Raw genomic sequence first — 13,956 nt, forward strand, 5'->3', positions numbered from 1 at the left:
ATCACTACCTTCTGTTTCACCAAAATCCACAAGACCAGTGCGATAAAGGCTGTACACAGATCACATCTGACAGATCCCTTTGCTAGCAGAGAACATTCTTTCCAGGGCCCCCCAACCACCTCTAATACTTTGGAGCATCCTTCCAAATGTGAGAATGTTTTATCTTCACTCGTCGCTGACGCTCTGTAATGGTCTCCCCCTCCCAAGAGTCCCACCGCACACTCTCACCATCGCCAGGGTGTCTGGCTGAGCCACCTTGCAGAGCAATGAGGCCCATGTGCTCTGCCGTCAGGCGAACCCGGGTTTGAACCCTGACTCCACTGATTACTCAGCACGTGCCCCGGGGCCACTCACAGAATTGGTCCAGTTCTGAGTTTGGGGGAAAAATTAAAGGCTCATCTGTAAGCATAACAGAACAGGTGAATACATGGAATACGTTTCTACCTCATTAATTCAGATGGTATTAAGGATCTAGATTTTCCATGTTCCGTGGAAAAAATGTAAGGAATATGAATCTATTTTTGTGGAACACCGACCCCCAAATCCTAAGTGCGTCTGAGTGTGAGTGAGGCACCGAGGGAAATACGGAAGGCTCTCAGCACGGGTCCTGAGGCTGCGGGGGGTTTCAGGGAAGACGGTGGGGGGGAGGATGCGACAGGGAAAGAGATGGGGTGGGGGGTGGGGTGAGAACCAGTACAAAGGAAAAAGGAAAAAACCTTTATGAACATACATACTCACGCAAGTGCATTTAAGAGTTTGTGTATGTATGTATATATATGTGGGTGTATACAGTATTTCATGGTTTCTTCGGCTATCCCACAAGAGCAGTACCAAGCACCCCCCACCCCAGGAGGTTCTGAGTGCTGAACAGATTTAGGCAGGATGGTAGGGCAGGGCCCCGTACCCAGGAACACTACTTTATCCCCGCCCCTCCTGAGAAAGCCCCAGTGTACTCGCCCGCTCCCAGCCCCCTTCAGCTGGTCCTCTCTTCCCAATCACCAAAAGATTTTAAAAGTCACTTTAAGAATCTTCCTTACATGATGGCAAGCTGCCTCTGGATACACATTAAAAATGGCGCTGCCCTGGAGAAGGCTTCCCAAGCAGCAGACCTGTCTTGTGACTTCAAGTTCCGCAGCTAAGGGCAGAAACTACCAGAGTTCTCTTGGTGACCAGATGCCATCAGGTGAGGACACCACAAGCACCTCCTTGGCAGTGTGACAAGTCATCAGGCTAGAGTCTCAGAGGGCAGGAGGAAGTCCCCTCTCGTGGCTGGGGGGGGGGCTGGCACAGTCACGGCTGAGGCAAGAGTACCAGTGCCTTCGCATTATTGGGGGCGACTGTGCCTCTCTATCAACTGTCCACGTCGCCATTTCCTCCTTCCACCTCCTTCCGGCCACTGTGTCCCTGCCCATGTGGGGAAGAAAGGGCCTGACAATAAATTCCTCTTTCCTGCGTCACCTTTCTGGTTAAAGATCAGTACCAGAGATGTATGGGCCACCTCTGTATACAATTCTGCTCAAAGCAAAATTCCACAAAAGTTGACCCCCTCTAGCTAAGAGAATCCTTCTGGGCAAAGATTCCACTTCACAAAGAAACGATTTCTAACAGGAAGTAACCAACATGGACGACATCCTCTAGACTGGTAGTTCTCAACCCGGGGAGACGGTGCCCTTCACGTGGACAGGGGGCAATGTCTGGAGACGCTCTGGCTGTCACAACTAGAGAAGGTGCTTCTGGCATCTAGTGGGTAGTCCAGGGATGCTCCTCAACATCCTGGAGTGCACAGGACAGCCTGTAACAAAGACTTAGCATGCCCAAAATGTCAATAGTGCCATGGTTGAGAAAACTTACACCACAGCATCTATTTTCAATAGGAGTAATTATCAGTAGGGGTGAAAAGTGCTTCTCAGTAACCAAAAAAAAAAAAAAATCTTACCTTTTTTTTTATGTACAAAGCATAGATATGCATTCAGTGCGTCAATAGTGTACTTTTAGTGTTAATATCTCATGGGGACAAGGCAAGTGTGTGATTAGAAAAAAATGTCTTTCAAGGGTCCTTAGGAAAATCGGTTGAGAAACACTATTCTAAGATAAAAGTGAGAAGGGGGCAAACAGAGTATTTCTGGGAGCTACCAGCAGTTCCATCACTTCCATACCATGTTTGTTCAGGTCCCAGATGCGAAGAGTCTTATCCCGAGATGCCGAGACCAAAATCAAACTGCCACTGGGTGTGAAGCTCAGATCTCTCACGACATCTTGGTGGCCGGAAAGATTCAGAAGCAGGAGCCCTGGCGTGGGAGCAGGGGCACTCGGTCAGGGAGAGGTGGCACCCGGCCTGCCAGTCACAGCTACACCCCTCAGCCACCTGGGGGGCTGGTGGCCTGTCTGGTCCCTGATGAGTGCATGCATGCACCCTGGGACCTTGCCCCGGTCAGAAATGACCTACCTGTCTGCACCTCCCAAATCTTGATCTGCCCGTCATTGAGTCCCGTAGCAAGGATCAGGCAAGAGATGTCTGGCACTTGGGCATGGTGGCGTGCCCAGAGCTTCCTGCTGGGTGGAGAAGGCCACGGGCTAAAGGCCAAACCCCAGACAATCTGCCCACAATCCAGAGTCTTCTCCTTTGGGCTGCCTCGCCCTTTTGTATCATTTTTGCTGCTTCGGCTTTTGGCTTCAAACCCTTTAGGGATGCTGGAGGAAGCAGAGATTCCTTAATGAGTCAAAAAGTGTCACCCAGTCAACCAACTATTCATTCCATGATTTCTAAGATATTAAGGTTCTAGAAACAAATTGGCCTTTGGTGAATTTAATTTCTTTTTAGAATTCATGTAACAAAGACTTCATTAGCCTTGGTTCATCCCATTTGTGATAGCCCTGCAGTGGGGTGACCTGCCTTGTGGGATAACTAGATCACAGAAGCTCCAGGGAGCCCTACGCTTCCTCAGAAAGTTCTCTCAGGTTTGGTGCATGGAAGGAAAGATGCACTCAGTTTCTCCCATGAGGAAGAAAGCATGCCATAGGTTTGGAACTAGGACAGATCTTAGAACTTGAATACCCATCTGCTGCTCCCCTGCGTGATGAGCCCCTAGCTTCAAAAGGCCCAAGGAGCAGGAAAATAAATCCTTTTCTGGCCCACACATTTGCTTGGTACAAGCTGGTCTCCACCTTCCCTCGTTATGTTCCAAGCAATTAATTTCACTTACTTCTCTGGGTACATCCAGCACAGGAACCGACCAGTGGGGGTGACTGAGGAGAAAGAGCCCACAACTGCAGAGCTGCACTGACCTCAAAGATCCCGCGGCCTGAACCGCTCCTTTTACATTCTACTTACGGTGAACCACAGGCCCCGACAAGCTCCACGAGACTCACTCCCTAAGACCTAGGCCCTGCCCACCACTGCTCCAGCAGACCACATCTCACAGGCTTGAGCAGCTGGACAGCCCTGGGATTCAGCCCCCAAACTTGAAGTTTCCTGTCTGCAGTACACTTTATCAGTGCCAGTATTAAGTTCTATTTTTCTGTGTGACCCTGACCACATGCTGGGGTGTATCAAACTCAGGGAAATGAAGATGATGAAGCTGGAACCCAGTTCCGTGAAAAATCCTATAGTCAACGTATATGTAACTGGACCTCTTTATGCATCAGACTTGTTCCCCCAAAGCTGGAAGTAAATCATATTTTTGCCAAGCGTGTGGCTGAAATATATTAAAGAATTTAAACCAAGCTCACCTATAAAACTAGAAGGGAGGAATTAAGGCAAACATAGGCTCCATCAGCCCTAAAATTCTATTAGTCCAAATCAGCTTGGCAAGCTATGTCCAGGCCAGCATTCTGTTTTTATAGATAAAGTTTTACTGGAACCACGTTCATTTGATCACGTGCCATCAATGGCTGCTTTCACACTCTAAGAGCAGAGGGGAGGAGACTCAACAGAGACCAGATGGCCCCCAAAGCCAAAAATATTTATCACCTGAGCCTTCAAAGGAAACATGTGCTGACCAATGGAGTTTGAAAACTTGTTGTCCTGACAAGCATCTGAATGTGATAATGTCTTTTCGACTGACCCTGCTCAATCCCCACACCTCACGGAGCTGCCTGGCCCTGGCGCAGGGGCCTCAGTCGGCCATCCAGGGAGGAAGCGTGGAAAAGGCAAGCTATAGGGAAAGCTCTGTAGGACAGCTGGGGACCACCGAAGCCACTTTTGTTTTATTTTTTATAAAATCCTAAATTCTGCGTTCGAATTAAGGAATAATCTGTAGCTACCTTATTCCACAGGAATTAAGGCACATCCACGTATTAATTCATTTTAATATCATAAATTTAATTTCTCTAGAAAGAGATACTAAACCCTCCATTTTAGGGGTAGAGTTAACTTTCCTAGGGTCACAAAATCAGGGGGCCAAACTGGAACTAGAACTCAAGTCTTGGGTATCCAGGCCTCCTACTCACCAGATCCCCTAGACTTCTGAATTTGCCAATGAGTCAAGGGATGAGTTACATGGGAGATGGGGGGTATATGCATGGGAAAGGAACAGCTAAGGGCAAGGCAGAGTCACTGGGAGAATTTAACTTCACTGAAATTCAAGTTTCTAAAAACTGTATTTCTAAAAGTAGTAGAATTATTTCGCTAGTACCAATTATTCACTCAGTACTAAAAGCACTATTATTTTTTTTAAATATGTAACAATCTGAACAAGAATCTAAGGACTTCAGATTTCCCCTTTTAAAGGACTTTTAAAATAACAATTATTTTCAATTATAAAAGTAATAGAGAACTGTGGGAAAAATTTGGAAGTGGGACAAATAATAAAAATTACCCATAATCCTAACACCACTCTTAACCACAGTAAACATTTCACTGTAAGTTTTTATTTGTGCATATATACATATATTTTTAAAAGACAAATTTGGGATATTACATATATAGTTAATAGCTTACTATTTTCATTAAGCCTTATAAGCATTTTCCTAAGTTATTATTCTTCAAAATGTGTGATTTTTCCCTAAAACAAGTAACTTCTCACTTAACACATTGAACAGTAACATTTCTCTCACTATATTAAGCAACAGATACACAAAAAGGATTAGTACTCAAATTTCCATTTTCCTGCGTTCATACTGGACAGATATATTTACCTATAGTGATGTATATGTTTGAATAGAAGAGTGATTTTCAGGCAAACAGTTTCCATTTGCATGCTTTTTAAAAGATTCTTTTTCCGGCACCTGAGTGGCTCAGTTGGTTAAGCATCTGCCTTCAGCTCAGGTCATGATCCCAGGGTCCTGGGATCGAGTCCTGCATCAGGCTCCCTGCTCACCAGGGAGTCTGCTTCTCTCTCTCCTGCCCCTGCACCCCGCTCGTGCTCACTCTCTCTCAAATAAATAAATAAAATCTTTAATAAATAAATAAAAATAAAAAATACTTTTTCAGACCATAAACTTGTACTGGACTGGATATAAAGTTAAGTCTCTTGCATTTAGAGTAGGAGATCAATAAAAAATGGAAGACCTTGGCATTCTCATTAAACTGATCACAGAAGGAACTGAAAATAATGATTAAAAAAAAAAAAACTCTCTGAAGGCTGCAAAAAATACCCTATGGCATTGCCATAATTTCCCTTACCATCCTCTCTCTCATCACTGGGATTTCTGGTTTTTCACTACTACAGAGCTAATTCCGCGATGAAAATCAGTGTATGGAAATAGATGACCCCATTTCTGAGATTCCTAGTAGCGAGAGGAACATTGTCAAGGTCCTTGACGCATACTACCAAACAGCCAGATTCCCACCGGTCAATCCCAGCAACGCCCGCCCGAGTATGAATCTCAGCACGCTCTTGTTGGCGGGACCTACTTTCAAGGCCACGAGTTTCTGATGAAACACTTAAATCTAACATGCAATTTGTAAGAAACACCCAAAGCAAAAACAAATGACGCCCTCAAGGGCAGGGGCCGTGTTTGACTTATTTCAAGGTTCCCAGCCCCTAGGCTCTGTGTCAGGCAAAGATTTCCAACAGATGCTGCCTCAATCAATGGAGTCGCCCTGTCCTGGCTGGGCCATGACCTGGAGCTCACAGCACTCACAGCACTCAGACACTGGGCCCTGTCCAGCCCAAAGAAAGAAGCTAGTTAATACCAGAAACTAAATTTGGTCCATAGAGGAAAACACAAAAACCCAACTTAAATATGGGCAAAGGATGTGAATGGACGTTTCTCCCAAGAAGATACAGGACAGGCCAAGAAGCACAAGGTGCTCCATGTCAGAAGCCATCAGGAAATGCAGATCCAAACAATGAGATGCCACTTCCCACTCTACCAGGATTGTTCTGCTAGAATCAAAAAGACAGACAATAACAAGTGTTGGTGAGGGTGTGGGGGATATGGAAATCTCACACATCCGCTGGTGGGACTGCGAAATCGGGGCAGCCACCCTGGGCACCAGTCTGTTTCTCAAGAAGAGAAACACTGTAAGCCTATGTCCATAAAAACAAACAAAACAAACAAAAAACAAAAACCCGTACGTAAATGTGCACAGCGGTATTATTCGTAATAGCCAAAAAGGGAAAACCACCTAACTGTCCAGCAACTGATAAATGTCTATGCAAGGTGCACTGTCTCCATACAATGAAATATTATTTGGCAGTAACGGGAAATGATGTACCGATACACGCCGTAAGAGGGATGACTGGAAACATTCTCCTAAGTGCAAGAAACCTGTCGGAAAAGACTCCACAGTGTACAGTTCGATGTATGTGAAAAGTCCAGAATAAGCAAATCTATGAAGACAGAAAGGGGATTCGCGGCCGCTCTGGGCTGGAGAACAGTGAGACTCGAGGATGACAAGTGAGGGACGTGGGGCTGCTCTGTGGCAATGACAACGGTTTTGAGATTAATCATGGTGAGAGCCGCACAACTCCCTGAATGCCACTAAAAGCCAGTGAACTGTACACTTTAAAGGCGCAGATTGTATGGTATGTAAATTACATCGCAAAAAAGCTCTGAAAAGTAACAGCGGAGATAACATGATCTCCACAGAAGTAATTTTCCCACGTACCAACCGTGGGGCTCTGGAAACCCCAATGATCAATTCCTGAACTGTTTTCAGCCGTTCTCCCTCTTCCGTTCTCGGGCAGGGAGACCCCAAAGGGCAGGGAGTCATGGGGGAAAGTGCTCCAGGTCCCCCATTGTGAGGATTCCCTCGCTCCTCTGGGCTTGGGGATGCGAGAACTTACAACTGCTCCTCCAGCGGCCAGGGGATCAGCTTGACGATGCAGTGTCCTTGAGACCAAGCAAACCAGGAACCGTCCGGGGAGAAGGCGACGCTCCAGGTCTCACAGCTCGACTTCCAATCAAACTGGTGAGGGCGCCCCGGCTTGAGCTCGGCCAGCAGCAGCGGTTCCTCTGAGACGGGAGACAGCATGCTTCAGGCAAACGCCCTCGCTGCCTCGGGGTGGGGGAAAGTGGGGAGCCAGGCTCCAGACCACCTGGCTGACTCAGACCCAGGAAAGCCGCGGTATCCCCAGGCCGAGGGGTGGTACTCTGGATTCCGGGAGGGAGTTGTCATTTAAATGACCTGCCGCAAGAACAGTAGCCAAAGGCCACATTCCAGTGCGGTTACTCAGCCCTGGCCCTGGCCACCGCTGGTTAACCATGACTCAGAGTAACCTTTGTGCGAGTGAACTCAGTGAATGGAGGCCTCATTTTCCTATGAATGCCTGAAGAGGAAGAAAGGAGAGCCGGCCCAGGCTGGGACCAGGCTAGATGGTGCAGATTAGGAGGCCTTCCAGTGTATTTAAGGTCTCCTCAGAAGAACCTGCCACCGGGAGGGAGGCCTAGAAGGCACGTCTGAAACTCCAGGGCTCCCCGTCGCTCACCAGCCTCCTCCCCATCACCGAGGCACCTGCCCTGCTTCCTGCCGCTCGGACCTCTGGATCTGGCCTCCCACTGTCCACCTCTGTTCTGGTTTAAGCCTTCATCCCAATCTTGCCCAGATCTTTCATGAGACTCCCCTGATTTTTCCTGCCCATACCCCCCCCCCCCCCCGCCGCTGAAGCTAAAACACACGTCACATTTCTCTCAAATGTGTTCCAAGGCTCCCACCTGCGTCCACAGTAAGGGCAGGGGAGCCTGGGCCTCCTACCGGACACCACGGCCCCACCCCCTTCCCGTGACCTCTCCCCACCGGCCACACGAGTCACCTGGCCACACCCCCCAAAGCTCGTGTATGAGACTTCCCAGGCCCGCATCTTGAACTCTACCGAAGCGGAAAACAAGTCCCACCCTGCTGACTTCATTCTCTCCTACAGTTAGGAATTTCCTTCTGGTCCACCCTCCACCAGAATTTCAGCACCCTGTTCAAACACCAAAATGATTTCATTTTCATTTCTCTCAGGGCCTAGCACAGTGCCTTGTGAAGAGCTGGTGCTGGATTGGTGCTTCTTCTGCCACCTGAAGGGCAGTTCCTAGTTCAAGTCTCCACTCAGTGGAAGGTTTTCAATGGCTGATGAAGCTCGCAAGTTAAAGGCGTTCAGAATTGGTTTTTGCCCACTAATTATGATTATGATACACACTAACATAAAAACTGTCTTCCACTCTGAAAGAGGTCACTTCCTGATGTCTATGTTCCACCTCAGTAGTTTCGAGACCTTGACCCTTTTATACCTGTTACTAGATAGATGCTAATTTAAAAAGCCCTATTTCATTTATTTTAGGATACAGCTTTATATGTCTTCTCTCATTTTGACCTCGCCAAAATCAGGATGTGCCTTACAAATGATGAATTTTTAAAGTTAAATAAGCAGTATTTTTTCTCAGTGATAAATAAGAACCATTGTATCTTGGGTTTAACGAAACAGATGGTAAACACGCATGTATAGCGAGATGCCTATCTGTATGATATTTATATACATATATATATAATATTTCCTGGTATATGCACTATAGAAGGTGTGGGTACTACCTTATTTTATAAAATATTGGTGTGGGTACTACCTATTTATAAAATAAATGTGTTGCTGAAGAGTCTGTCTTTAAATAGAATTTTAATCCATCAAGCCTTTGGTGGCTTTGCTATTTAAAGAAAAGTAAGTTTCCTTTGCAAAGAGAATATTCATTTCCTGAGGTTCTATGTATAAATCTAGGTTTTAATACATTAGGTCTGTCTCAACTGACATTTCTATAGGCCCAGGTAATTCTCCTGAAATCTGTACATGTTTGTACATGGGATCTTTTCATTTATACAATTACTTGTCAATAGGAACATAAACCCTTTGGATGGGAATATCTGCATGGTAAGAAGTTACTTTACATTTTAAATCCAAAACAGGTCTCTCAATGTTACCCAGCAACCCTGTGGTGTTGTCTTCATTCTCATTATTCCTAGTGGTGACCTAGCCCTAATCTGTCAATGCCTCCTTCAGGTAATCCAGTGGTTCTCAATGGATTATGTCCTCTGGGGACAGGTGGCAATGTCTGGAGACATTTTTGGTTGTCATAACTGGGGGGGGAGGGGTGCTACTGGTATCTAATGAAAAGAAGCCACAGATACTGCTAAGCACCCCACAGTGCAGAGGACAGCCCCCCACAATGAGGGATTATCTTGCTCAAAATGTCGATAGTGCCGAGGTTGAGAAACTCCAATGTAGTCAAATATTAAATGACATCGACTGATCTGGAGGTACATTTTTATCTACGGGATGAAACGTCTTTATTCCACCCTGATAATATTCACACTTGGTTCACTCCCCCCCCCCAACAGGCACATTATCTATCCTTTTGACACCATGGAGGCTCTGCACAATATAAAAAGGGGTCCTCCCTGTTTTCTTTTTCTTTACTTCCCAAACCAAATCCATTAACAAGTTCTATCGAGGCTGTTTCCAAAACGCTTGGCAAACCTAACTTCTCTCCATCTCCATGGCTACTATTCTAATCTATGCAAACCATCTCATCAACAAGATCTCACTAAGCAGCCCTGCAACTGCTCTCCGAGCTTCCCCTCTGCCCCACCTCCAATCCTCACCTCCTAGAGTGATCAGTTTCAACTACTCTTAGAATAAAATTCAAGGGGCGCCTGGGTGGCTCAGTCTGTGGAGTCTGCCCTCAGCTCAGGTCATGATCCCAGGGTCCTGGGATCAAGCCCCGTGTCAGACTCCTCGCTCATCAGAGTCTGCTTGTCCCTCTGCCCCTCACCCTGCTTGTACTCTCTCTCTTCCTCTCTCTCAAATAAATAAATAAAATCTTAAAAAATAATAATAATAAAATTCAAGCTCCTTACCATGCCCTTGATGTCCTGCATAACCTGGCCCCCCTGGCCTTCATCTCCCACCTGGGCTTATAACCCTCCCCTCCCTGCCCCTGGCTCTAGCCTTCACTTACCCCTTGACTGTGCTTAATTAGTTCCTACCTTAGGGCATTTGCACCAGCTAGTCTCTTCACCTGGAATTCCCTTCCATGACTGGCACCTTCTCTTCATTCAGTCTTGGCTCAAATAACAACTCCTTCGAGAGCCCTTCTCTGACCCCAAGTCAATCTCCTTCATAACCCCTCCTCACATCATGTTCTTTACAGCACAATCACTATTATGATTAGCTATCGGTCTCCCCCCGACCAGGCCATCAATTCCACAGAAGCAGGGACCGCGTATGTTTATTCTCAGTGCCTAGCAGAGTTCCTGGCAGAGAGCAGGCAGTCAGTAAGTATTTGTTGAATAAATATACATGGTATACCTCTCTAAATATAAACAAAATGAAGCCCCTTAGACTATTACGTTGCCTATGCCAAACATTTCACATGAAATGCTTCTTAAACATGGGCCATACCCAGATTTCACACTCTATTTCTGTGATTTGGAGATTTAATCTGCTATTTCAGGCTCAGGAATCCAGGAGCTAAAAGAAGAAAAAACTCAGTGACTCCTGTCTCTTCATTTCTAGAACTCAGGAAATTCTGAAGCAGAGTCTGGGCCCAAACAAAACTTGGCTGTTGGGCAGGGGAGGGGGGGCGGGTGGAGAAGCCGTAATTAGTGCAGAACTTAAAAAACCAGAGCCAAGAGGATCCAGCTTTCATCTGGGATTGTACCTGCCGTGGTCCTTTGTGGGGAAAAGGCCCACGGATCAGGGTGTTCTAGTTAAACACTGGGATGTATTTGGACGACCAGGCCGAATGGAAAGATATTTATTATCAGCTTCTTCTGTGCAAGGAGATTCACCTGAACACGGAAATGGAAGCAATGACTCCAGCCAGCAGGGAGCCTGGTGATTTGTCCTGCCTCACCACCTTGACACTGGCTCTTCCATTGGCCCAGAAAACTGCCTGGCAGGCCCCAGATCCCTGTCTGACTGCTCCATCTTACCATGCAGGGCTCAGTGTTGATGTCACGTTCTCGAAGACCTTCCTGGCCTCACTGTCTGAAGTGGCTCGGTCACTTTCCTTTTCCTCCGTTCCATGTTCTTTAGAGGTACCACTCACTCCTCTCGTCTTCATTGCTTACTTGCTTTTATACACTTACTGTCTAGCTCTTCCCAACTCACACCCCAAACCTGCCTCTCTGCCCGCTGCAACTGAGCTGCACTGTCCAATACACTAACCACTAGCCACACTTGACCACCATTTGCAATATGCCAAGTCCGAATTGAGATGGGCTGTTAGGTGTATAACACACACCGTATTTTGAACTTAGTACCAAAAAAAAAAAAAAAAATCTAAACTATATCAATAATTGTGATTACATGTTGAAATGGTAGTATTTTAGACATGTTGGATTGACAGCTACAATTTTAAAATTGGTTTCACCTGTTTTGCTTCTTTTAATGCAGCCACCAGATTTTAAATTACAGATGCGGCATTATATTTCTATTGGCCAGAGCTGCCTTAGAGAGTGCCTGGCACACAGTAGATACTCAATAAATATTTGTCGAAAGAATAAATGAATTCTAACCACTGCTCTGAAGATATCTACTGTTGTCCATTGTAATCCAATTACAATGGACTTTATTCAGATTCAAAAGAATGTAAAAGTCTCTGGCTTTTTTTTTTTTTTTTTTACAGCAACTTGGCAGCTCTCAACAGCTCTGCCCACACCCCAAAACAGAGTCGTCAATCATTAGGAAAAACTCAGAACTGGAAACAGATTCCAGCTAAAAATGGAGGCCAGCTACAGATCGCTTTCAGTTTTAACTATAAGGAGTCAATGGAAACAACAGCGGAAGCTATAAAAAGAGTCACATAAGATTCACACAAACAGTAGGGGCCATTTAAAAAGTGGTAACACACTCACTGAAAAGAAAGCCCTTATCTAGATGGGAAGGCAGGGAGCTGCCTCTACACCTTTTACTGAATGCCTGACTACAGCAAACAAAGAAATGACATTTCCCAAAGTAAAAAGTTACACCACCCCAGGGAATACCCTGATTTGAACCTACCCACCCACAATTCCCCCCCTCCCCCCCCCCACCCCGCCCCATCAAACTAGCCAGGGAAACGCAAACATCAACACTCAGAATCCTCCAAGTAAGATGAAGCCTGAACATCACTGGAAGAGTACCAAGAGGTTCTGGAACGATTTTGAACCCTAGGCCTTGACCCCTTCTGAGAATTTTCCCTAAAGAAACTGCCTTTAAGCATGGAGGTATATTCAAGAGTTGGAACTCCCAGAATAAATCCCAAGCCTACCCCAAATTTCGGTATAGGTAGGGTTTAGAGGCAAGGTGGTTGGAAGGGAGAAGACGAAGTCTGGAGGTTTTGCCTTGGCCTAACAAGCACACATAACAAGCACACCGAGATCACACGTTCATTTGGCCTGACTCTCCAAGTATATCCGATATTCTCAGACTTCCACACTGTTTTCTGATGACAGCTGTTAACAAGGACAGAGGCATGCACCTCACCCATCAATGTAACCTAAACTTGTCCTATCAAACATGCCAGCAGGGATCAGCATCCCCAGCCCCACCCCACCCCACCTCTCCCAATGAGTCTCCGCTGGGAGAGGCTCGCAACAGATTCTTTAAATAGGGACCCAGTCCCCATTCTGATGAATAGCAAGTTGGGAAGCTCCCAACCACCCACTGGGGCACGTACTATTATTACCCCATTTTGCAGATACAAAACAGACTTGGGTTAAGTGGCCCGTGCACGATCCCACCGCTTCTTAAGGGGCAGACCTGACGCCCACCCAGCCCCGCAAGTGCGTCACCGGGCACCTGGGCACCCGCCCCCTGGGTTATCACCCCGAGGGCCCGGCGCACCCCCGCGTCCCCCCCGGGCGTAGGCGTCGGGCCCAGGGAGCACCCCCCACTGTCCTGGGGCACAGAGATCCCCGGCACGCGGTGGCCCGTGCTCCTCCGGTCCTGTCCGCGGCGGGCGGGAGGCGCGGTGGCGGCCGCTGACAGCGAAAGTGAAACAAAGCTGGGCGCCGGGCGCGCCCCCCGCCGCCGGCCAGCGCGGACGGCCCAGGCCCCTGCGCCCCCGCCGCGCCCCTCCCACGGCCGAGCCCGCGCCCCCGCCCGCCCCCCGGGGAGAACCGGCCCGGCCCCGCCCGGCGGGAACCCGCGCACCCCGGCCCCGCTCACCTCCGGCCTCCATGGAGGACGCGCGCGGGCCCGCGGCAGGCGGCGGGCGCCTCAGCCCCCCGGGCCGCCGGCCCTCATGCCGCCCCCACGCCGCCCGCCCCGGCCCCGGCCCCGGCCCCGCCGCCGCCGCCGCGCCCGCCGCCGCCGCCGCCGCCCGGAGAGGCCATCAGCTGCTTCCCGTCACATGGCGGCGGGCGCGGGCGGGGACGCGCGGGGGGCGGGGCCGGGGGAAAAACGGCGGCGGGAGGCGGGTGTTGCAGAATAAAACCGGGGCGGGGGGGGGGGGACCGAGGGGAAAGCGGGGTGGGAGGGGGGGCAGGATAAAACCGGGGCGGGGGAGGTACGGTATGTAGCCGAGAGGAACGCGGGGGGCGGGCGGACAGGA

General features: G+C 48.2%; 1 protein-coding gene across 2 annotated transcripts in view; it reads right to left on the reverse strand.

Annotated features, from left to right (window-relative positions):
- WSB2 (WD repeat and SOCS box containing 2) overlaps positions 1-13,714 on the reverse strand; it is an 18,055-nt gene extending 4,341 nt beyond the window's left edge. Inside the window, exons 1-4 of one of the 2 annotated variants that reach the window (XM_027575400.2) lie at positions 13,572-13,714; positions 7,233-7,401; positions 2,447-2,691; positions 2,157-2,288 (exon numbers count right to left, since the gene is read on the reverse strand). In XM_027575400.2, the coding sequence (XP_027431201.1) occupies positions 2,157-2,288; positions 2,447-2,691; positions 7,233-7,401; positions 13,572-13,584 (559 nt within the window). In that variant the 5' untranslated portion in view covers positions 13,585-13,714. Of the gene's footprint in view, positions 1-2,156; positions 2,289-2,446; positions 2,692-7,232; positions 7,441-13,571 lie in introns of both variants that reach the window. The other variant, XM_027575399.1, reaches the window with a different exon arrangement.
- Positions 13,715-13,956: the final 242 nt, after the last annotated feature.

Source organism: Zalophus californianus, chromosome 14 (genome assembly GCF_009762305.2).
Source record: "Zalophus californianus isolate mZalCal1 chromosome 14, mZalCal1.pri.v2, whole genome shotgun sequence".
Classification (NCBI taxonomy): Eukaryota; Metazoa; Chordata; class Mammalia; order Carnivora; family Otariidae; genus Zalophus; species Zalophus californianus.